This window comes from Silurus aristotelis (genome assembly GCF_946808225.1).
Source record: "Silurus aristotelis genome assembly, chromosome: 5".
Classification (NCBI taxonomy): domain Eukaryota; kingdom Metazoa; phylum Chordata; class Actinopteri; order Siluriformes; family Siluridae; genus Silurus; species Silurus aristotelis.
In genome coordinates this window covers 13,802,441-13,828,050 of record NC_139578.1, presented here as the reverse complement: position 1 = coordinate 13,828,050, position 25,610 = coordinate 13,802,441, and the positions used below count along the sequence as shown (strand labels likewise).

At 37.4% G+C, this 25,610-nt stretch overlaps 1 protein-coding gene across 16 annotated transcripts in view; it reads right to left on the bottom strand.

Moving 5' to 3' along the window:
* dysf (dysferlin, limb girdle muscular dystrophy 2B (autosomal recessive)) overlaps nucleotides 1-24,865 on the bottom strand; it is a 78,890-nt gene extending 54,025 nt beyond the window's left edge. For 6 of the 16 annotated variants that reach the window (XM_083542303.1, XM_083542311.1, XM_083542317.1 and 3 more), the window contains exons 1-22: nucleotides 22,689-23,031; nucleotides 19,508-19,563; nucleotides 19,173-19,264; nucleotides 14,049-14,154; nucleotides 12,108-12,222; nucleotides 10,532-10,749; nucleotides 9,087-9,215; nucleotides 8,843-8,905; nucleotides 7,584-7,634; nucleotides 7,354-7,384; nucleotides 7,060-7,175; nucleotides 6,842-6,965; nucleotides 6,632-6,735; nucleotides 5,995-6,063; nucleotides 5,859-5,902; nucleotides 5,697-5,779; nucleotides 4,293-4,325; nucleotides 3,962-4,077; nucleotides 3,569-3,682; nucleotides 3,236-3,413; nucleotides 810-934; nucleotides 307-413 (exon numbers count right to left, since the gene is read on the bottom strand). In XM_083542303.1, coding sequence (XP_083398429.1) covers nucleotides 307-413; nucleotides 810-934; nucleotides 3,236-3,413; nucleotides 3,569-3,682; nucleotides 3,962-4,077; nucleotides 4,293-4,325; nucleotides 5,697-5,779; nucleotides 5,859-5,902; nucleotides 5,995-6,063; nucleotides 6,632-6,735; nucleotides 6,842-6,965; nucleotides 7,060-7,175; nucleotides 7,354-7,384; nucleotides 7,584-7,634; nucleotides 8,843-8,905; nucleotides 9,087-9,215; nucleotides 10,532-10,749; nucleotides 12,108-12,222; nucleotides 14,049-14,154; nucleotides 19,173-19,264; nucleotides 19,508-19,563; nucleotides 22,689-22,782 — 2,168 coding nt within the window. In that variant the 5' untranslated portion in view covers nucleotides 22,783-23,031. Of the gene's footprint in view, nucleotides 1-306; nucleotides 414-809; nucleotides 935-3,235; nucleotides 3,414-3,568; nucleotides 3,683-3,961; nucleotides 4,078-4,292; nucleotides 4,326-5,696; nucleotides 5,780-5,858; nucleotides 5,903-5,994; nucleotides 6,064-6,631; nucleotides 6,736-6,841; nucleotides 6,966-7,059; nucleotides 7,176-7,353; nucleotides 7,385-7,583; nucleotides 7,635-8,842; nucleotides 8,906-9,086; nucleotides 9,216-10,531; nucleotides 10,750-12,107; nucleotides 12,223-14,048; nucleotides 14,155-19,172; nucleotides 19,265-19,507; nucleotides 19,564-22,688; nucleotides 23,032-24,541 lie in introns of those variants that run through there. The other 10 variants (XM_083542314.1, XM_083542309.1, XM_083542304.1 and 7 more) reach the window with 4 other exon arrangements.
* Nucleotides 24,866-25,610: the final 745 nt, after the last annotated feature.

Genomic DNA, 25,610 nt, shown 5'->3' with positions numbered 1-25,610 from the left:
AAAGTACATCTAAAACAAGACAGTGGACGATAGACAGTGTGCCAAGTTGTGGATTAAACCTAGGATCCTAGTGAGGCTTTAATGCTAAACTTATTGAGGCTTTAATGTTACACAATGCACCACCATAATGCCTTAAAAAAGTAACAGTACATTCTAATATAATGTACTAATATAATAAAAGCTAAGAGCATATTGATTTTTGACATAATATAAGGCCTTTCTTATATTACTTTGAGTTCATTTTCCAAACATGATTAAAAATAATTATCTTTTTAGTCCTCCTCTTATACATGTAAGGAGCTTTACCTGCAGTCTGCAATGAGATCATCAAGTAATTTAACCACCCTCTGCTCCAGTCTGTCCTGGTCACCACCTGCTTGAAGCTCCAACTTTACAAGATTCAGGTTTGTTTCCTAACACAAATGAAGTCAAATATAGAAATGACCATCCTGCACCAAACAATGTTTTCTTTTCAATGTCACCCATTATATATATTTATATGATGATGATCTTCTTTCGGCTTCTCCCATTAGGGGTCGCCACAGCGGATCATCCGCATGTTTGATTTTTCCACATGTTTTTATGCTGGATGCCCTTCCTAACGCAACCCTCCCCATTTATCCGGGCTTGGGACCAGCACTAAGAGTGGCTGGGGTTGGTTCCCTGACCGGGGATCGAACCCGGGCCCCAGCGGTGAGAGCGCCGCATCCTAACCACTAGACCACTAGGGACCGTCTTTATATATATTTATATAACAATTTAAATTTGATACAACATTTAGATGCATATTCTCATTCTATTGCTCTTACCAGATGTTCTGTGATACTTAGCATCATGTTAAGAGCCTCCATGCGGGGGCTGATATCTTCCCACTCTGATGACAATACCACCACAGGCTTCACATTTCCCCAGGGCAGGTAATAGTAGTGACAACCTACAGTTATTTGGACAGTTGTAGCATTAGGTTTGACACCAAATGGAGAAAAATATACCCTAAAAGACTTAATCAAGATCTTAATCATTATTTTGTAAAGAAATTCTGAGTAATGCGGGTTTTTTTTTCTTTTACTTTTATTTATATTGAAAACAAACAACAAAAGGTCTTATCATGGCGTTCTAAAGTCAAGACAAAATGATTTCCATACATTCTTTGAAATACAATATCACACATTCTAAATTGTATGTGTACACAATCCATTTATCACAAATGTTTAACAGAGTTTTACAAATTAAGTCTAACAGTAAGTCTCTCCATATAGCATACTTCATTTAAAAATTGGTCCATTGGTCTCTCATTGGAGGATCAAACTGGAACCATTTACGTGTTATGGCTTTCCGACTGCTTGCTAAATCTAGAACTGTTTAATGTATCTGAGTAATGCTTTTTAGTGTTTAACAAGTTCCCTTTCAGGAACTCAAGCTGCGTCCAAACGCTTTGGGAACGCGCCCCAAATGTTCACGCTCTGAAATAATGTGTGTAATCAGTCAAATACTGGACACTGGCCGTCACCGGCGGGGTGACGTTACGACCAGGAAATATAAAGCTCATATGGAGTGAGGCAGTGCCAGCTTCTGTTTGTTCACAAAGTGCTCTGTGTGTTGTGTTGTTTGTCAAATTGTTTGTCAAAAAAAAAGGAAATAAATTATATATATATATATATATATATATATATATATATAGATATAGATATAGATATAGATATAGATATAAATATATATAATGAAAGCAAGCAAAAAAGTGAAGCACAGTTCCTGGCTGTGTGCTCCTCCATGCCCCCGCTATATTACAGGGGTTATACACACAGCTTGTGTGTCCCTTGCTTGGGAGCGGAGCATGCTAAGTCAGTTCTCGAGGAAGCTCCCGCTGGTCACTCTTCGAGGAGGGTGCCCGGGCTCCTTGCGGATCTGGCCCCGCTTTTGCCGAGGCAGAGGGCCATTGCCAGCTCTTGGGGTTCACAGCTGGACCTTGCAGAGGGTGTGAAGGCTCTCTGCAATACGGAAGCCAAGGAGTTTACAGAGTTTGGGACACGTGCCATTGCCAAGGTCGATATAACTTGGCCGGCTAATGAGCAGAAAGTGCTTTCATCTAGTGAATTATATTCTTTTTGATGCCTGTGTCACAACCTTCATGTCGGGGTCTTCCTTTCTTTCCCAACCTGCACACCTAGGTGCCCAGGTCATGCGTCAAGCCTCTTTCGGGCTGCCCCTTTACCACAGTTTCACTGTGTATTTCCACATTGGGGCAAAAAGAACATGGTTATGAGGCAATGCCACAGGTTGAAGAGACGCTTGCCAACTATCTCTCTCCTGGGATCGTATCCTGGAAGGTGCAGAGACGCAGCGTCGCGAATCGCTCTACTCATGTGAGGGTTCCTGTGCGGCAATCTATGTTTAGCCATCGTGAGGTGACAGATCTGAGGTCTGTCATTTTCAAAGGGAAGGCTTAGACGAAAATATCCTGACACGGGTCTTAGAGCCTCTAACTGAGGCACCTTGGAGGCACCTTTCCATCGAAACCGCGGTCTTGTTGGCCAACTGCTTTAACAAGAGAGTAGGGGACTTGCAGGCCATTTCTGTGGCCCCCTCCTTCCTGGAGTTTACCCCAGGTATGACAAGTGCCTTTCTGTACCCCCATACGAGTTACATTCCCAAGGTGCCCTCGGTTGTTCCACAAACCGTAAGATTACAGGCATGTCCGGCTCTTTCCGGTGCGCACACTGGACAAGTACGTCCACAGGACAAGTCCTTGAAGGAAGCCGGATCAGCTGCTCATCTGCTACAGAGAGGCCTCCCAGCTAATAAGCAGACTCTGAGAAGGTGGATTGCATCATCTTTTGAGTCCTCTGGTCTCCCCACTTCTTTCAGGGTCAGAGCTCACTCCACCCACTCCACTCGTTCCCAAAGTGTTTCGACGCAGCGTCTTGTTCCCTCAGGGAATTAGGGTTTCATACGTAACCTAGAGATGTTCCTTATTAACCACAATGCTGTTTGACTACTTGTTGAAAGAGGCCAATAAGAAGCTGATGGAGTTTTTGAACTGCATCTGTGTCATTTTTATTACATTGGGCTACTGCCAAATAATTGGCAGACAAGCTGACTACATGAGTGTACAGGAGTTCCTAATACAAGTGATCTGTAAGTGTATATAATGCGTTCAAGGTAGTTTTCTTTAACAATGAATAGGCCAATAGTGAACTCTTGTTTGTTAAAACTATGAATTAAAATGATTTCTTACCATCAAACACAGCTCGGCTAAATTGTGTTGTGGAGGCCAGAGGCAGGCAGGTGTAGTCAAACTTGTTGCCATAGTTACCAATGCTGACCTCAAACTGGATTGCATCATCCACATCCTGAAGAAGTGTGGCCGAGTAAAAAGCAGCAAACAGAGAGTACTTTCTCTTCCGCATAAATTTCTACAAGGAAAGCCAACCAGAAGAAGAATTTTAATACCAAGCATCTATGTGAAGCAACAGTAAATGCATCCAAAGGACTAATCTGTCCACATGGAAGCATGTTTGTGGGTTCTTTAGCAAGTCAAATGTTTCTTTTAAATGGTGAAATCTATTACCTCTACCACCAGAAGGTCATCGGGGTAAATGTCTTCCACTTTTTGCTCCACTCGTTCACTAAGTTTAGTGGTGAGCTCCAAGAGCAAACGACCACGATACGCTACACCTTCACCCTAAACCACACAATGCACACCATCACAAAAATTTTCATCACTCTTCTCAACAAAAATGGAGATATCCATCACAGCTTACTTCAGTTAACTTTATTGGATGTCAGTGTAAGCTAGATTCATCCCACTCTGGATTCACTCTAGTTTTAGATCCATTTTGGTAATAGACTTTAATGTCAAGCAAGACTGTGTCATTATGGAGGCTTTTAGACTCTTAATATCTTAGACAGCAATGCTTAGCTATAGTATAATGACATTCAAGTGAAACTTGATCTACTTTACCTTTCCAAGGTTAAGAGCTTCATAGGGGTCGGAGAAGGCACTGAACTCTCTTGGACTTCCATACATATTCACATAACAGGGGCCAAACGTTGGCAGGAAGCCCAGGCTATCATCAACTAAGACAGAAATGTTGGGGTTAAATGGTAAGAGCAGTAAATGTGTACGCTAATCATGCTAAAAATTACATTAAAACAATCTTGCCATGGATTTCACAAGCTAAAAGTACTGCACACAAACTATGTTGTGGTTTTCAGGAGAAAATAAAGTGCCTCAAATTGGGTGCATGTAAGTATATTGTATCACACAGATACAGTAGGAAAGAAAGACATACTGGCAATTTGGAGGGTCCTGGGGGGCAAGTCATCTGAATGCATAGAGAAATAAAGGATACTTTAAGTACAACTGTAAACTAGCTGAACACTCACTCTTGCTACTAACTCATGCCACTATAAAATAGTTAGAGCTTCATGCGTTTGCATGAAGGTGTTTTACTAGCCAATTAGTTAACCAAAAATAAGGCCAATTCAAGCATCGCTATGTGTACAATGCAATACGATAAACATACCACATCTAGATATTAAAATGCTGGAACAGCAGGGGTTACATCCACTGGGACCAAAGTGGGAATTTAAATGAAAGTGTTTGTGGATATAAAAACAAACAGATCAGTTTTAAAAATTAGTTCTTGTTCATGCCACAGACCAGGACAATGCAACCACAGGCCTTTAACCTGCATGCACACATATCACAGAAACTTCTTTTTTTCCTCAAAGCATTCTTTGGACATAAATGAAAAACTAACTAGCCTCAAAATTCAATACTGATGCTGTAGTACATTGGTTGGAAGATGTTGATTAATATCCTATCACAGCACAGGTCGGACAGTAGTTTCAGGGTAGCAAGGTTTATATTAATGCACTCATTCTAATACATTCCACTACGCTTAGTAGAACAAAGACAGGGACATCATATGTTTGGAGATGGGTGTAATTGTTTATATGGTGGCACAATGGTGAAGGAGATGTCTATTAAACATCCGCAGCAGCAATCCATATTCTAGTTTTACAATAAGCATTCCGTGCCATGCCAGTGAGGTCTCAGTGAGGTCTCAATGAGGTTTGTAGTCATAAATGTTCCATAATGCATTGTGCAATGCATGACATAAGTGACTTACAAATATATTTTAATGCAAGTTTATTAAGATGCAGAATAATAATACCTTAAAACTATGTTGGGGGTAAGTTAGAAAAAAAAGAAGCTAATTTAAGATCCTTTCAAAGAGGTACGTCTTTAGACTTAGTTTGAAGACTGCTAAAGACTCGGTTTTCTGGAAATCAAGTGAAAGTTCATTCCACCAGGTTTGTGCCAGAACAGAGAAAAGTCTTGAAGCATGCCTTGTACCCTGAGAGATGTTGGGACTAGTCGAGCAGTGGTTGAGGATCAGAGGGAGCATTGGACATGTACAATATAGTTGTTGACTCTAAAGTTGTTTGTACATTCTGCATTCTGTACACTGTATTTCATTAGTGCTGCTGCAAACTTCAGAAATATTGGCAGCCCCCCAGAAATATAGGCAGTTATAGGTATTCAACTCAACCATAACCAAAGCCACAGTAACATGTATTTTTTAAGATAAAAGATAAAATTACGTTGAAGAGATGAAACTGGAAGATGCACTTTCCCAAAAAAAGCAATGAAACATTTTGCTGCCCTTCATATGAAATGTACTGATTACCTTCTATTTCCCCTCCTGGAGCAGAGATCTTTGACATACTCAGGTATGTAGTGCCAATGACATCATTGTGGCTTGCTCGATCCCTAATAGAAATGAAATAATGATTAACACGAGATGAATCAAATTCTTGTGCAGTGACATAGTTATTCAAGCTGGACTTACCAATCTAAAATGCGTATCCTCATCTTCTCACACATAGATGGAAACTGTAGAGAAAAGCAATAATAGGCATTGGCTAGAAACATGATGATATTTAACCAGTAACCTCTGATATGTACAGTTATGTAGTTCATCTTACTCTGATAGGTAGCATAAGGCTTTGGTTCCACTGTGGGTTTGCGTTCTTCTCCAATATTTTACTGCACATCTGTAAATACACATATACTGGCTCTCAAAATCAAATGTTTTAGAGAGAAAGAACTCAATTATGTCCATCGTTATGAATAATATGACATGGAGCAACTGTTTATTTAAAAAAAAAAATATTTTTCAATCATCTTTACTCAGGGTTTATTAAAAATAATTATCATCATCTTAGCATGGCTGTAATATGTTTGATTAGCTTTTATAAGAACTCTGAAATGCTGAGAGGTCATTGGTTTGTACAGTGTATGAGCCTGCTTGGCCTATTCTACATCATCACTGGCCAGCCTCATGACTCAAAAGCATTTTTATTAGGACCTGGTCAAATGTGGCTGAAACCTAGTTGGAACATTTCAGTCAGCCAGCTATAATTTCTGTCATGGGTTGGAGTGTCTTAAAAATAAAGCAGAAGCAAATATACTTTAGAAAAAAAAGAAGAAAAATCCAAGCTGTAGATCGATAGAACGTTCAGTCATAAAAACCCAGATGAATCTAGTGGGCTGTGGTGTAGACTGCCTGAACATGGCTAATGCAGATCAAAGGCGTTTTCGCATCATATGTGACGTATGTACCGTTTTGCCAGCGAAGTTGACTTCCACTAATGGATCCACCAGGTTTTTTCGGTTTGACTCAAAACCCAAAAATTGCTTCATGCCATCCATAAATGCATCATCCACTAGCAAGGAGAATGAAGTGAGAGAAAAAAACATCACATATGTATTAAAAAAAAAAAAACTCACTCAATAATGTTGAAATTTGTGCAAATATACAGTAATACCCACTCTGAGGCAGGTCCTCTGCGCGAAACACTTTTAGAGTGAAGGTGGCTCCTCTTAATGTGAGCCCTGCTGGTCTCAGCAGGTTCGACTCAATGTCCTCCCTCTCCTGAACACCATCTTTTTCAGTCTGACATAGATTTTATTGATTTACATTTCTTTTTAAAAAGCATAAATTCTTCAAATGGAAATACAATTCAAACCTGATGTAGTTTCTGACTCACCGGTGCTTCATCACCTGCAGCCAGAACTATAAGGCTGACCTTCAGATACCCTCTGGCTCCAGCACAAAGATCATCAGGGTCAGCCAGCAACAGCCACTTCCTGAGAATAGCATGTTCTGCCACAAGAATAAACATAAGCAATCCTAATCAGCGTGTTACTAAAGTCAATCTCTCATTCCCTTAGTGTAATACTGATATGGCATTGAAACAAATGCACTTTTGAACCACAAATAAATTTTGAACTATAATACAGTGTGCATGCAGCCAAGTGTCACAGGAGTCTGCAGTACTCACTGTGTTCGTTATACACCATGCCAACATCCAGCTGAGAGAGGAAGACAACAAAAGAAAAAGTCATAACCATTATCAGCTGTGCATGAGAGAACAGATCTGTGTGTCCCACAAACAAGAGATAAAAAGGAGACACAGATGTCGTCGAAAGAGACACAAAAACAAAATTTTCATTCATGGCAATTGAAAGTTATAATAAAACGTAGATAAAGAAAAGAAGAAGAGAATACTACCTTAAATTCTCCAATAACAGAGTCTGTTCGAAGAGACTTGGAGTCAAAGACCTTGAACAGGACACAGTGGTAAATATTATTAACTAATAATTATGAAAATAAAAGGACACCAAATGTTCAGCAAATATGGACTACTGCCACTTCAGATTTGACACATTCTGGAGCTTACACACTGTTTATTGTTGCATCAGCCCTACTGTACACACATTTTTTGCACTTAGCCTGTTTTCTTTTTATTTTCTTATGTACAGTCTAAAGAGCAGTAAGCAAGGTTTTCATTTCACTACTTGTAATGTTGTGTAAATAACTGTGTATGTAGCCAACAAAATTCTGAATCTTGAATACGTCTCGAGCCTCTACATCCTTGCCCATTAGACATTAGACGTTTTATTTTCTGGAAATTTGTGTGCAAGCTCGTTTGAACATCAGCTAGTTGGCACAATTCTTGAACTCACTAACAACCCTACATGTACATATGTATCTATCTATCTATCTATCTATCTATCTATCTATCTATCTATCTATCTATCTATCTATCTATCTATCTATCTATCTATCTATCTATCTATCTATCTATCTATCTATCTATCTATCTATCTATCTATCTATCTAGTTAAACGCCCCCTGTTGGCCTAATGATGGTATACTGCTCCACAGAAAAATGACTTTGCCATTCTCTGGATACAGATGGTTCAGCACTTTCATTACAACATTAACAATTTAAATTGCACTCAAATTACGAATACATTTTTTAATAAACCCAAATAAGATTCGACTGAACCAACCATCATCAAATCTCGCTATCAACCAGTATGTCCTACTAATGTCAACCCCCTAATGTCAAAATCCTAATGTCCTAATTAATCTAGATGTTGGAGTAAATTGGCAAAATTCATTAGTGTTCAATGGTGTGTGCCAGTATTTAGACCCACTGAGAAATGCATGAGCATTTGCTAACATACATTTATTCATTTACACTTTGCTAATTGCAATTGATAAAAACGTTTTTTACTGGTGTGTTTACTCAGCATTTACATAGACTTCAATAAACACATATTAATTAAAGTCTGCATTGCTTTGGTTTGGTTTAGTTTGGCAGTATTACAGTAAATAATACTCCAAAAGAGACCTTAAATCTTCTTAACATCAAAATTGGTAGCAAAAATAGTAGCTGGAAACACTCAAATTCCACAGATAAAAATTCTATTGAATTTCATTCAGTTTTGCTAACAAATGAATATAAAGAATGATCTGCTTACTGTGATAAATATAGGTTCATCAAACAGATCTTTTGGTGTCTCGAAGAAGTTTAGAAAGAAAGTCTGTGCAAAATCAAAGAAAAAGTACAAGCATGATTTTAATGACTGATTGTTCAGTAACATTCTACTTCCAACGTAATTAAAATATAAGCCAAGCAGAAACAGTATACTGAATGTAAAGCCTTTAAAAATTTATATTAAGTGTAGTATTCATTTAACTAATTAATTATTCATAATTTATTACCTCATCAAAAAACGGATTGTTGCCTTTCTTGATGCATGTTCTTTTTGTCTGGCCCCCCACAGTTACTTTGACAACAGGCTTAATATTAATGCCGGGCAGTTGCCTTCCCTCGATGATCCGCACCCGTACCTGAACATTTAATCATATGGTGTTTTAAAATCTTTAATTCAAGCATATGCTTGTTGGTGTCAGTCATTTTTTCAACATTATCAAAATATAATGCAGACATTTATTAATGAACAATTCTAAAATACATAATATACTGTGTGTTTTATCCTCACATTTCAGTTCTAGAGGAACCAGCTTGTATTTGTGCTTAATTCTGTTTCTTTAATGCTTATCACCTAGTATGTTAACCTTTAATAGGGTTTCCTCTTCACATTAAAAAAGGCTTAAGATGAGACAGTCAAATAACACATAAATAATTAAGTAAATATTTGCTCTTAGGTTTCAGCTGCTTTTCCAGCATTAATCCCAGTGTTACTGAGAAAATGTATGAACCATGTTGCCACATGAGGGCGCTGTTTCTGATAAACACTGACAAAGCACACTCATGCATATTAAAGCAGTTTTCTAATCATCAAGAAGAAAAAACTCAATAAAAATAAATAAATAAATAAATAAATAAATAAATAAATAAATAAATGCTAGTGTTCAATTTGCATCCCTGTACCCATGATATTCTCGGGCTGGCAGAAGAGGAATCTAACATAGCTTTCTGCTGTTGTAGAATATATAGCTTACATTTTTACTATGTGGTGCCTTCTAAGATGCTTTTTGCCTCACTGCAGTTGATTATTTGAATGACTATATTCTTCCTAAAATCAATCTGGTCATTTCACTCTGACCCCTTTTATCAACAAAACATTTCCACACACAAGCTATCTCTCTTTTTTGTATGTTTTAACATTTTGCAACATTCTATGTAAACTCTAGATACTGTTGTTTGTGAAATCCTGGGAGATCAGCAATTTCAGAAATACTCAGACCCTCCCATCTGGCATTAACAATCATGCCATGGCTAAAGTCACTAAAATCACACTTTTTTCCCACACTAATGCCTGGGCTGAATGGTAAATAAAGCTGCATTTTTGCATTGCACTGCTCCTACATGAGTGGCTGATTAGATAACTGTGCAAGTGTACATTTGTTCCAAATAAATAAATGGTAAATGTATATTTAAGATTAACACACACCTAATGTAATAACAAGCATAATGCTGAGGCTAATCTGTGCTTTAGAGCATTACGAAGCTGCCATATGAATAGTAAAACTGGATATTAACACTAACAGAGAGTATATGCTTTATTAAATATTTAGCTCAATATTTTTAATGCATTATGTTACAGCAGAACCATTAAGACAACGGCTACTGTGATTTGTGTTTAAATCTCCATGATCTATAAACTCAAAATATTTGGATCTATACTAACACATACACACACCTGGAGGTCCTGGGGTTTATTGGAAAGTGGGGCTTTGTTGCTTTGCTGTTTTTTTTTCTTCATGCCATGTGTAAATGCTGGAGGAGCTCTTTTCGGTGGTGTATGAGGATCCCCATTCTCCTGACCTTGTGGTCCTGGAACAGGTTCGGGCTCCTCTGCAACCTCAACCATGAGCATGCTCTCTGTGTCTTCATCTCCCATAGTGTCCAATGAGAACACTGCATTCATAAGCATTATGCAAAAAAAACCTTTTTGTTTATAACTTCTGTTTATAGCATCAGTACAGTTATGATTTTTTTTGTGCTAAAGTTTAACTTCAAATGAATACACGATTATAAATGTCTGCTAATAATGCTACTTTGTTGTCATTACTAATGCTTTTTTCATGCTAACGTTAACAGTTTCATTATGTTAAATACTGGAAATACCTATGGAATAAATGCAGTGGGCAACAAATCATTGGTCTGGAATAATAGCAAGAATTAAAAAATTTATCAAAGTAATTTAGTATGGGATAGTGGTCATGTAATACAAGCAGAGACAAATGCAAGTGCAGATATTTTTAATAGAGTGCAAACATGCAAATGGGAACCAAACACTAAATATAAATAGGAAACAGTAACCTGAGCAAGAGACATGAAAGAAAATAAGCAAGGCAAACAAAAGTAACACAGAGAGCACTGTGGGGGTGAGGCTATACACAAGTGCTAATTAAGAATAACAAGAAAGAGGTGTGAGTAATAAGTGATGTGACTAGGTTGTGCGATATGCAGTGGCCAAGGGGAGCCGTACTCCTGTTGCTATGGGCACAATCCTAACAATAGTTTAACCCTTTGGCTTCTTTAATGGTTTAATTTTAAGGGTAAACCTTTTACCGCTCAGAAAGATTGTTCTGAGAAGAACTATTGATGAGAAGTTTATAAAATATGTGAACCCAGATTATTTTTTTTACTATAAACATTTTAAGGAGAGAATGGTAGCTCAGTGGTTATTGCCAAGCTGCCACTCTTGGGCCCTTGAGCAAGGCCCATAACCTTATTTGCTCCGCTGTATCATGGATGACCCTGCGCACTGACCCCTGCTGACCCCAGCAAATTTCTGTGCTGTAATCAGTGGTGGACAGTAACAAAGTAAATGTAATTCATTACTGTATTTCTACTTTTACTCAAGTACATGCTTTGTGTACTTTTTTCACCCCTGACTGTAATGTATATGTGACAAATGAAGGTTATTCTATTTAATCACTAACTTTTTTATTTGTATAAAAGAAGACAATAAGTGAATTTTCTTGTTTGTAGCTTTTCAATAAACAGCTCACTGCAGCAAACGTTAATGAGCAAATGGTGACACTGAAGCACTAAACGTAAAAAGCTTAATATTTTATCATTTCTGGTTGTCCCCTTAATTTACCCATGAGTATTAAGTTAAGGAAATTACTTTAAACACAAAATAAATGTTTTTCTTGTCCAGGGTTTGAACATTTAATTTCATATTGCACAGCATATGTGTGCGTGCGTGTGTGTGTGTGTGTGTGTGTGTGTGTGTGTGTGTGTGTGTGTGTGTGTGCAGACTTTACCTGTAACAGTGTCCAGCTCCACAGTATTATGCGGAGTCTCTGGCAATGGTGGGTGTTGAAAAATGGGAGCCATTCCTGGAGGAGGGAGGTAGGAAACCTGCAGAGTCACTGTGGCCTGGTAGGACAGAGTCGTTATAGCTGGCTATTATTAGAATGTGCTGCACTCTACAGATAATGAAAAAACATTCTGCTTGAAAAAACCTTTTCCATGAAATAGCCCCCGACTTACCATACTAATTGTGGACTAAATCAGATATAATGTACAGTGTTTTTATAAAACATAAATGTGGCTTAAATGTGAAATTCAATCCACTGATCTTGCTCTGAACAACACAGATCTATTGCATGAGCCCAGGACACAAATTAAAGTACAAAAGTATGTGGACACTTGACCATTAGTTATGTAGCTTGTTCTTCCCAAAACCTTTTTCACAAAATTGGACGTGCAAATTGATATTTATATGCTGTATTATTGCGGTTCCCCATCGCACAATCTAAGATGCACTTTTAATAAAACTACAGCGTCACTAACAGAGACTGGGATTTCATTCTAGCTACTGTTTATCTGTTAATCATTGTTTTCCCCTGCTACCACAATTTTTTATTTTTTTTTTCCATTTTACAATCAGCAAATCATATTTAAATAATCAGACATTAACAAAGAATGTACAGTAACTACAATGTCAAAATTATAATGAAGATTGTGTATATTGTGTTCTTAGTACTAAGCATATTTTGGTATCTACACATTTGATCAAGTATCTGATATCCATTATTATATTGGGTGAAACAAATATACATTTATGTTTCAGCAGGAAAATGATTACACTCTTTATTTTTGAATGTAGAGTTTATTTCTATATTCAGAGATTGGTTGAAATGTAGAGCTAACACTGTTTTTAAACACAAATACCTAGCCAAACTTTCCTGAAGTTATTTCCTATAACTGAGCTATTCTAGAGAACACGGATACAAAACAGTTTAAAGGGACAACTCCACCTTCTCCTGTCTATCCAATTCCGTCCAAGAGTAAGACACACACACACACACACACACACACACACACACACACACACACACACACACACACACACACACACACACACACACACACACACAATGCCAGGAAGTAGGGCTTAGATGCCAGGAGCAAAGTCCCACATTTGAAGGTGGCGTGTGAGAACGGTAGAAAGAGACTGTTTAATGTCATCAGGTTGAAGTGGGTGGAGATGGAAAACTCTGCCTCTTGAAGAGACCACTGGTGGCATCTAAAGTCAACGCACATCAGAGGTCTAAACAAAACTAATTGCTCCCTTGCAGCCTTCAGGAAAGAGTTATTTAGAGTTAAACAATCAGGCTGGCATTCGTGCACAATTGTGTGCGTGTGTGTGTGTGTGTGTGTGTGTGTGTGTGTGTGTGTGTGTGTGTGTGTGTGTGTGTGTGTGTGTATGTGTGTGTGCTATCTTCTCTAGTCCACTTTGACCTACGGTCAGGCTGAGGAGAAAATTGACAAATTTCACAATGTATTATAGCTGTTGCTGAAATCCACAGCTGTGCTCCTCAATACTGACATAGTAGAATGAAGAATGCTTATAGAAAAAAACCAGGCAGCTATTTTTGAATCACATAGAGGATATTAAGAACAATCTGTTATAGGCTGCATGCTAGTGTACACTTGACACTTGACATCCTTTCTCATGGGTGTGCCATAGATTCCATTACCCTCAGCTGGTAGTTGGCCATCAGAACAGTAAATATTCTCTCACACTTCTCCAATTTTAGCTCTCCATGTTAAACCATTTTATAATTTACTGCAGATTTAATATAAATTCAGTTTTCACTATTGTGTTTGATTCAATGAGGGCTTAGATATTAAAGATATAACCACATGCCCTTTCAAAAATAAGTTAACAAATCAAAGAGAGACAGAAAATGTCCTACCCCGGTGTTGTTTCTCTTGTTGTCCACTAAGGATACAGTGAAGGTAGCTGTTAGGCTTGGGGAGTTGAGTAAATCCCTTAAAGAAATCCGACATTCCCCCAGAAACCTGCAGGATAACACACAATACAAACGGCTTGTAGGTATTGTGTATTAGACACTTTATTGCAGATACACAACACGGACAAAAGTATTGACTTTTTCAACCATATGTGTTCTTCTCCAAACTGTTCCCACAAATCTGTAGTCAGACAGTTGTATAGGGTGTCTTTGGATGTGGTAGTGTTAATTTGATCCCTTTATTTGAACTAGTAGACCCAGTAGGCCTGCTTTAGAGCTATGACCAACCTTATTTAACACCTTTGGGATGAATTGAAACACTGACTGCACACCAGACCTCCTCAACCTACATCTGTACCTTTACTAACACCCTTGTTTTTGAATAAGCACAGATCTCCACAACCATACTCTTCGCAATGTGGAGAGATGTGGAGGTTGGAGGTTGTTATAAATGTGGAATAGGATGTTCAAAAAAGCACATACAAATCTTATAGGTGTAAGGCACTTTTGTACGTTGCTCTGGATAAGGGCGTCTGCTAAATGCTGCAAATGTAAATGTAAATGTAAATGTGTGCACATACCTATAGAGTGTACTTGAGTCTCTGTTAACAGTCTTGTGTTTCTATTACCATATCATGATTGAAACAACACCAAACAGCACGGGTTTCTGTCATTTGCTTTCTTGGCTCTTTCTTTGTAAATATGCTGTTCAAGTTCACTTGCTAAAAAAAAGTCATGCAAGAGAAGATCTTGAATTTTGCTTTCTTATTTAGATCCTTTCTCCCTTTGACTGTTATCAAGAGGTTTCTTGAACATGTATGTTAGTATTCAAAATAATAACAAATTCAACCCTTTTTTAAGGAGGATTATATTCCTGGTTGAGATGATAAGACATGGCACATTGCTGCGAGTCACATCCTGTGGGCATTCCCATCCATTTTTGCCACTCATCCTTCCTTTTTCATGAATCTCTACTTACCCACCAAAATACATCCTGTATGACATTGAACCGACCAGAAAATGACCACTCCCTATTCTCCAGTGGTGTTTCATGATTATTATGGATGCTGTGTAAGAATTTAAATAATTTGAACGCTTAAACACTAACTTAACTATGCTTTCAAAATGGCTTTCAAATGTTGTAACTGATATAAAATAATGTCTGATGGAAAAGTTGATTATTGATATTCTACATTCATTTAAATTCTTTTTTCTCTCATTAATCTACACTCAATACCTAATAATAAAAAAGTGAAAACATAAAACATGTACGTAAGTATTCAGACTGTTTGCAACAACACTTGAAATTTAGCTCCGGTGTCTCCCTATTCTCTTGATCATTGCTGAGATGTCTCTGCACCTTGATTAGAGTCCACCTGTGGACAAGTTTTTTGATTGAACACAATTTGAAAAGGCACACACCTCTCTGTAAAGACCTCACAGCTGACAATGCATATCAGAGCAAAAAACAAGCCATGAGCTTAAAGGAACTGCCTGCAGAGCTCAGAGATGAGATTGTTGCAAGGTGCAGATCCGGGGAAGGATACAAAAGAATTCTGATGCACTGAAGTTTCCCAAAAGCACAGTGGCCATAATTCTCAAATGGATGAAGTGTGGCACAACCAGGACTCTTCCAAGAGGTAATGTATGGTAATGGGACAAAGTTTCAGAAGGACAATCATCACTGCTGCCCTCCACCAATCTGGACTTTATGGCAGAGTGGTTAGATGGAAGCATCTCCTCAGTACAAAACCCATAGAAGCCTGCTTGGAGTTTTCCTAAAGCTACCTGAAGGACTCTCATATTGTTTGAAAAACGATTGATGAAGATGAAACCAAGATTGAACAGTTTGTCCTTGATCCTAAACATTACGTCTTGGAGGAAATCAAGCAACATACCACATATAAAAGTGATACTTTTGGGATGGTTTTGGGCGGGTAATGACCGCTCAGGGCCCAAGGGAGTCTGCTAACTGCTGTCAATGTAAATATAAGTGAAGTTAGATGGTGGCAGAATCATGATGTGGGGGTGTTTTTTCTGCAGCAGGCACTGAGAGACTGGTCAGGGTTGAGGGAAAGCTGAATGGAGCAAAGTACAGATATCTTCTATAAAAACCTGTTCCACAGCACTCAGGACCTCAGTCTGTGCTGAAGGGTCACTTTCATACATAACAATAACCCCAAGCACACAGCCAAGGCAACATAGGAGTAGCTCAGATACAACTCTATAAATGTCCCAGCCAGAGCCCCGACATGAACCTTAAACATCTCTGGAGAGATCTGAAAGTGGCTGTCCACCAACAGTCCTCATCCAATGTTACCCAGCATGAGTAGATTTGCCATGAAGAATGGCCGAAAATCCCCCAATCCAGGTATACAAAGCTTGTTGCTTCATACCCAAAAACACTCAACTTTGGCCAATGATTGAGGCCAAAGGTGCTTTAACTAGTTACTAAATAAAAGGGTCTGAATACTTATGAATGTGCTATATTTTTTTAATACTTATTATGAGGTACTGAGAGAATTTTAATTTGAATATAAAGATTATATATTTTAAACTATTGTAGTGTCAGGCTGCAATATAACAAACTTGATGAAAGTGAAGTGGGTCTAAATACTTTCCAAATGCACTGTGTATAAAAATGTGAAGTTAAAAATCTAAATGCCATTGGTCTGAGCTCACACCATCAAATAAATAAACTTTAGTAGAGAGAATGTTTTCATTGAACAGTTATGCAAAATAAAAATAAATGTGAAATAATGGTTGTCATTAAGCCTGGGATATGATATACTGAACTCCAGGACCCAAATTTTTATATGTACAGCATACTATATTTTAATAAATGTGCCATGCTTCTATTTAAGAATTATGGAGGCCAATGCACTCTTGGGAATATTCAGTGCAGCAGCATTTATTTTGCATTACTAGCACGACATCAATAAACATCTAATAATATTTTACCAGATTTTCTTATTTATTTATTATTTGGGTTTGTTACATTACAGAATGGTAACATATTCACTGGACATGCTATCAGAATTTGTATGATGCTTTCAACAGCCATAGAGAACAATAACTGGATTGAATAAAACAGGGGTGGCCAAATCGCGGCTCGCGAGTAGCATGCGGCTCTTACGTTCATATCGAAGTTTGTGTGTGTTTGATTTTTCATGTGCGTGTTCGCTTCGCTTGAGTTCAATACGGTATTTTTAAGACTTAAGTGAGCTTGCCCCTATACTGGGAAACTTTGCGGTATATCAGAATTGTGCAAACTACGGCCCGCGGGCCACATCCGGCCCTTTGTACGTCCCTGTCCGGCCCGCGTGAGGCCAATCATAAATTACAGGGATGCACTGAAAATTTTCGTCCGGAACACAATTGTAATGACGCAATAAAAAAGCGCAGCCAGCACACGGTTATCTGGATAAGAGCAACATGTCTGCGGTGTGCGGATAGCGATTTGCAAAACATGTAATGCTGAAATTTTAAAAGGGGGTGTATCTGCAAAGAGTTTCTCCAAGCCGGGTATAATTTATCATCTGATATCCAAACATCCCGATTGCCATTCTAAATATGAGAAGAACGCGGCGCAGAAAAGTAGTCAATCCGAGCATGCGCACTCCGTCTGTAGAGGACGTTTGTGAAAAGGCAGGAAAGTTTTCCAGTGATGGTGCCAAGGCAAAAGGCATAACACAAAAAATTATGGAATTCATTGACTTTTGAATTTAATTTTCATTTCGGTGCATCCCTAACATATTATCGTTGGTGTGGCCATCTGACACAATTCAAGTTTCTCATGTGGCCCCTTGTAAAAAATTAATTGCCCACCCCTGCGGTATATTATTCATCTCACGCAGATGCGCATTTGACGAAAATACCGTATGAAGTATGAAAATACAGTACAAAGTGAACACGCACATAAAAAAATAAAGTACCATGCATAGTAAAAGAAAAACGCTATTATAAATTATTATATTTTTGTTTGTGGACTTGGTTAAACAGAGTTTGTGTGTGTGAGACAGTGCACACAATGTTCATTGTTGAAAATGAATGGCCTGTGGTCTTAGAACTGTAGGAGTCAATTTCTGTCATTATGTTGGTGTGTGACATTTACAATAAATCTGGCTTACCAGAGGTGTGTGTGTGTGTGTGTGTGTGTGTGTGTGTGTGTGTGTGTGTGTGTGTGTGTGTGTGTGTGTGTGTGTGTGTGTGTGTGTGTGTGTGTGTGTGTGTGTGTGTAAGAGGAAGGGATAGGTGATGTTAATGTGTGCCCATGTGTATGATGTGGCTCTTTGCGGTAACACAGTAAAAAATGTGGCTCTCGGTCTCTAACTGGTTGGCCACCCCTGGAATAAAAAAAATTGTGCAATGTACAATTCTTTTTCATAATAATTAATAAAAGAAATATATTTTTTTATAATTAATTAAATTATAAGTACTCTAAGAAAATCCAGCAAAGTCATGCTACAATGTTAAGTCTATTGGTTAAAATATGGGTTTATTTTGGAGCTCAGTCAGCCAGTGTAAAGCTCCTGGTGCAAAGCAAACACTTTATTGCATGTCATATAAAATTCCATGTTAATGAACTTCCGGGGTTTGCTAGCTTTACTATATAAAGTATATAAAGTATATAAAATATTATATTGCTATGTGTTAATTCAGTAGATAAACTGAACAGTAATGCTTTACGAAACAGCAACCCTTGTGCTGTAAGATTTCTATTAATACAGCCATACAGTGAGGGAACACTTACACTTACAAGAACTGTAAGGGTAAAATTGTCAACGATCTGCAAGTTCTCATTTACCGCAATTTATTTATTCACTTCAAATTAGCGAGGAACAGCATGTTATTCTGAAATATAATTGAGTTAAAAATTCAGTATTAAAGAGTTTTATTTAAGTTTACTTTTACAGAATTTACTTAAGTGCAGTAACCAATGAAAAAATTTATAAAAAAGAAAGTGTCAGTGTGAAAAAAGTGCAGGCTTTAAGGCAGATTATAGTGTTTAGGGTGTAGTTTGGAACAGTGCTTTAACTTCCACATACTGCAGATGTACAAACATACCGGTTCCTTCCCATTTTTTCATGGTCCTTCACAACCACATGCAGCTCTGCTGTTGAGTCTAGGGGTACTCCTTTTAGGTCCCACTCAAAACCCTGACATAATCAAGAAAACAAGAAAAGAAGTTAGATGAGACAAAAGAAGAAAAAAATAATTCTTAGCAGGTAAAAATAAGAAAAGGTATTTAATAGTCTACCATATAATAATTTAATTTGTTATCTGTGTCAGGTTTGGTGTATTATTATTTTTCCATATGGTACATAAAGTATTGCTTAGTCATTTTGCATTGTTAAGTACTCATATTTAAAAAATACCATAATACAAAGTGGTTAACTAACCTCATTCCAGACTGGGTTGACATTGTTTTTAACAACTTTGGTCTTCTTTTTAGTCCCTGAAAAAAGGGAAAAAAACATTAATTTACATAGCACTGACTGTGATATTGAAAAGAAATGTTTACATGCTACCTTATTATGATATATTAAATTTTAAATGTTAACCAAAAACATTTAGTGTGAGATCCGGTAGCTGTTTTTGCCACCATCATTTCTACATGGGATAAGAATGAAGGGTCAGATTGTTCATATATAATCGAAGGAAACTGATTCCTTAAACCAGGAGGAGAAGGAAGGCTGCATTGACTTCCAGTGTATACAGGCAGTGGTGTTTCTGCTAACTATAAACAGATCTAATCAAAGTAAACATCTCAATCATCTCTATAAACCATAGAAATTGATATACCTTAGAGTAAAAATAAAATAAATAGAAATTCAATTCAATTAATAAGTGAAGATTAAATCAATTGAATCAAAACCAATTAAATTGACATTTGCACCAAATCAAAACCATGATACAGACCAAATATTTGTTTAGTGAGAGCAATATAGATAAAAAAAGCTACTTACAAATATTTTTTAATGTACTTCCAGAAGTTTCTGCTACAGATCTAACTTTTCATTCTTCATTCTGACTGATTGTAATGCCAGGAGTAGTTACATGAAACCAATTCAAAAATCTGTCAAAACAACTGGATTCAGGAAAGTTTGTTCCTGTTGTGCCATGGATAACAGGTATTAAAAAAATTGAATCTGGCATTCATGCATCAGCGGGTATTTTTGGAAACGTATCCACACAAGCAAATGGGTACCTAAAATAGTAACACAATTTTGAAATATTGTCTCAACAGGAAAGCCGGTCTCACTAAAGACTTTAGGTTGGTCTGGGCTGGTACAAATTCTAACCACAATCAAATCTCTGTTTCTGCAAATGTAACAAAAAAACAGGTTAAAATAAGTCACATAATACTCTGCATCACAGTCATTTGGAAAATAATCTCAATCATGACAAATGGAGAAGTATGTTCATCCCCCACTGCTGAGTGTTGGTTTGGTCATGAACTTAAAATTCACACTGCATATGATCCCTGTACTCTTCTAATCAACAGAGTTCAAAAACAAGTTCTATATTTGCTTTCAGTCTCCTTTTTATGCAACTATCCACTTCTTCCCCCGCCCCCTGTCCCCCAGGCTTCTCTCATAACTTGTTGCTTACTCAGAGCTTCCTTTGTGCAGAATAATTTGCGCCCATGATGTCTATAAATGGAGATGGCATTCAATATCATAAGGAGGGAAATGCTTTGGTTACTGCAAGGTTTCCACCATTCTTCTAATATACACTTAAACAGCTTAGAGCTTTTTTTGCTTTTTTTTTTTGAAGGTGCCACTTTAACTGTAAAATTATTTTCAGCCTGTTTAAGTCTAATGCAGATGTACGGTTAACTACAGTAGTAGTACAGAGCCTTAGGCATTGTAGAAACTAGTGTACACACTAGCAGTACACGGCTGCACAAGATTTACAAGTTATTTACAACAAATCAGGAAAGTGTTCAAGAAATGAGCAATAATTAAACAAATGCACTCCTAAGACCTCCTGCAACCATTTGCTGGTTTACTTTGCTGCAGTCAACTTGTTAGGAGAAAAACAGAGAAATTCACTTACATAGTCGTTTTTGTTATGTGCAAAGGTAAATCATTTTAATGAATATATTTTTTTTATGTAAACACAAAATTATGTACTATTATTTACTATTTATCTATCCATCCAATTAACTTTTCATCAACTGTATGAAACTATTCACATTTAATAGAACAACATTAAATATCCTTTCTGTTGACAGGTTTACCATTTAAAGGAATCAAAGAGAAAGCTGTTCCATTCTATGTTACTTTATCTATTTATTTAATCTTTGCTCATTTCCCGACCAATGATTTGACCAATAAAAGCTTCATATACATGTGACAACCTGGGAAAAACATAATTCTTTTTCTAGTTTGTGTATATAGTTACTATAATTTGAATTAAATCAATTTTTCACATAGAATTATGAAAAGTAAAGTTGTACCATTTTTAGTTTCACCTCATTTAATTGTTTATATTAGGTTATTTTATTTTATCAAATATTATTAATAACAAACAAAAAGTTAAATACCAAAAAGCAAAACCAGCTGTGTTTTATTTTAACTTTTGTAAAAGATTTATGGTACATGATTACCAAATAGCATGAACAAAATTACGCATTCAACTGCTCCAATGAAACGAGTCAACAGAGGAGGATTAAGAACAAAAAAAAATTGCATTGTTGCTCTGCATTTCCCATTTAACTTTACATCTCAATAAAATCCCACACCTACAGCACAGACTGCAACCACAGAGAACCAAATGAAAAAGCCAATCTGAATTTAATCATGCCATAATTCCAAAGGGAAAGCTGTTGTTTAAATTCAGAGATGAAAACACCCTGTTCTACACTCTCATGCATACACATAAGAACAGGAAGTGCAACACAATGACAGGAACTACCAATCATCTTATAGTGTAAAATTAAAGTGGCTAACTGAAGCCTATGTTACTCATTCATTCCACTGGAAACAACCCAAGAAACACTCTGCTATTAATCTTGATTGTGTTATAGAAAAACATCTCATTGGTATTGGTATTGTACGGCATAAGAAGAGGTAGGTTGTCAGTTCTACTCCTTATCAGTGATACAGCTGTAGCGTTCCTGACACACCAATGAACATCATAGTTATAAACGGTTCATGACAGTCATAACTGATATCACAAAACCATGTATTAGACTGTAACATACATCAGTCACAACATACACTGGTTTTGCTTTCTGTTTCCTGAATCTCAAATAAATTAATATTTATTTATTTATTTATTTATTTATTTATTTATTTATTTATTTATTTATTTATTTATGTTCTAAACCTATTCTGAGAACATTGGGGATTTAACAAGGGTACACCCTGGAAAATACACCAATCAATTACACTGCACCCTAAGGACATTCATTGACATCTAGGGGTCATTCCTAGCCCTAAATTAATCTATCAAAATGATTTTCGGGAGGTGGGCTGAAACTGAAGAAACCAAGACACAAGTGAGTTCTTCCCCCATATGCCAACACCACCTACCATGCCACAAATTAAAATATTGACACACTATATATCTTACCTCTGAATGTGATGCTGGCTAGCGGGTCACTTTGCCGCTCCCCTTTCTCCACATTCTTCAGGTGAGTCGCTCTCTGGAGCACACACCTCAACATGCTGCCACAATAACTGTACAACTCAACGTTCCAACAGACTGAGTGATACTCCACACATCACAGTAAACATACACATACAGCACGTATATGCGCACATTCACTTCTTCTCACAGCAAAGGTCCAGAATGTAAATCCTTTACATGCACCAACCGTCCAGCTGCTCTCAAACTAACTCCTTAGATATGATGAAAAGGTCCGTGGAAGCTTGCTGAGACATATACAGCTAACTCACTTCAGACCAGACGCCCCACTCTGGTAACCCAGCCCATGTGTTAAGAGGAAATCTTAACATTTCCTGCTGCTTTGTCCTGTCTCTATCTCTTTCCCCCTCTCCCTGTTTTTTTGGTTTCATACAGGACTAACATGGACCACTTAATAATAGCAATAATAAATCAAGTTCAGAAAATAAGGGAACATTACATGAGCAAATGACACAGAATATCGTTTCAAATTCTGGAAGATTCTTGATCAATAAAACTGTTGTTGCTGATGATGATGAAAACAAGTATGAGGAAACTGAAGTCTCTCAGTATTTAAGAATAGTTTTGGAATGCTGTTGAAATTAAATGATAACTGTATATCATGTATTTGTCCATTGAGGTCCAGGTCCTACATGGGAGAATGGATTTGTTTAGATAAGGAGCACCACCTGGTGCAGCAAAAGAAAAGCCCTCAAGACTGATCGCTCTATCGGGGGGTTCACTGCCCCAGGATTTTCTCAGAATTTTCAGCAAAATTTAGTGTCAAAATGTATTAGAATCTGTGAGAACTAACTCATTGTTTCAGTTTACATAAACATATATGAGTTTCTGACTACAATGATGTGAAACTTACTGAAATTATAAAAAATTACCACCTAGAATTATATGACTTCCACATGAATCAGACATTTTTCCAACAAGGTAAATTCCATCAGCAGGTTTTTACATATCCCTTACTAATTAAATTAATGCTAGTCAGTACACTTTCAAATACAAAGAGAGATCAGGTTTTATCGAGGGGGAGAAGGGGACACATGAATAAATCTCTTTAGTGGTCTTTTAAGAACAAATGACTGTTTTCATTAGCAAATACTGCTAGAGGGGGTTTTTGCTTGGAATTGCATATGCCAGCTCAGAAAATGGCCTGTTTCAATATAACAGCCTTCTATCTGATGAATAAATACTAGGAATGTCAAAGAGAGGGCAAAAGAATATTCTTCACATATTTGACCTGCAGCGTTCTTAACATTAGCAAATAAACATAAAGAGAATTAAAAAAAATATATGAACGTAATACTGATTTTGAACAAACAGAGACATTGTTGTGTGCAGTTTTTCTGGTTCAGCACACAGAAGTAAATTCTTATTACTGACACAGCACCCTGAGAAGAGTAACTACCACAGAGGCCCCAAACTCTAATGACAGAGCCGTCCTTATAAACTAAGGCCATGCTGAACTAAACAGACACATGCTCACAGCTACAGTGTAACAGGACTCCACTGCATGGCCCAGATGCAGAGAGAGAGAGAGAGAGAGAGAGAGAGAGAGAGAGAGAGAGAGAGAGAGAGAGAGAGAGAGAGAGAGAGAGAGAGAGAGAAAGAGAGAAAGAGAGAGAGAGAGTATGTTTTTCCAATAATAACCTCAGCTGCTGAAGTGTTAACACATGAACACAGAGACAGTGACCAAGACAGAGACAGAAAATGTCACTGGAGGACAGAATGAAGAGAGCAGAATAGTAGAAACTGGTGGTGGCAGCTACTTGTCAGCTTTTCCCTACCTTCATATGTGACACAGCAGTAGGCATCTGTGATGTCCTCATCGTGCGTCAGCACATTCTGGGCACAAAGGATAAATACACGCAGCATGAGGAGACAGCAGATCCAGTCCTGTCCACGTTCACCACTCCACTACAAGTCAAACACACCCCAGAGCTGAGAACACTATGCGTCTGGATACAGAGCAGCCTAAATGAGTCCTTAAGTAGACAGCAGGAGGAGTGGGGGAACAGAAGAACAGAAAGTGAGAGGGAAGAGAGGAGCTTGTGGCAGACTGCTGCTAGTGCAGATATACACACACACACACACACACACACACACACACACACACACACACACACACACACACAGGAGAGCCTGACTCATGCCTACAGACACTGGCACACACACACACACACACACACACACACACTCATACACACACTCATATACACACTCATACACATGCTGACCAATCAATCATAGACAGTATTCACCTTAAAGGCAAAGAACAGTATTTTAATGTCACAAAAAAAAAAAAAAAAAAGAATAAAGTGCTGAGATAAAGTGTTAAAAAATAAAAAGAATAAAGTGCTGTTTAAATGTACAGTGGATATAATGAGTCTACACACTTGCTAATTTTTCTGATGTGAAAAAATAATAAACTAAGATCCACTAAGAAGAACATAGAAAAACATCCAAAAGGAAAAATAAAATAAATAAATACAAACAATATACTTGTTACATGCACACCCTGTTACAATGGGGCATGTAATTGTACTCTATATCACCTCAAACCTGTCACAATGTGATACTTTAAACAATTTGATACATCTGGAGCATTTTTACTATAAAGAGTGAAATAAAAGTGGCACATTAACATATGCAAAGTAAGACAGCTACTTTTTCTTTTGCAAACATTCTTGCCTTGTGCCTTAAAGGTCTCTATGTTGTCTTTTAAAAAAAATATTTTCCCTTGTAAGCTCTTTTAGTCGATGTTATCAGTTGCCTAATGATTTCGGTAAATACATAACAATGCAAGCCTCATGTACATTATCAGGAAGCCATTGATCAGCCTGCTGCTAGATTAAA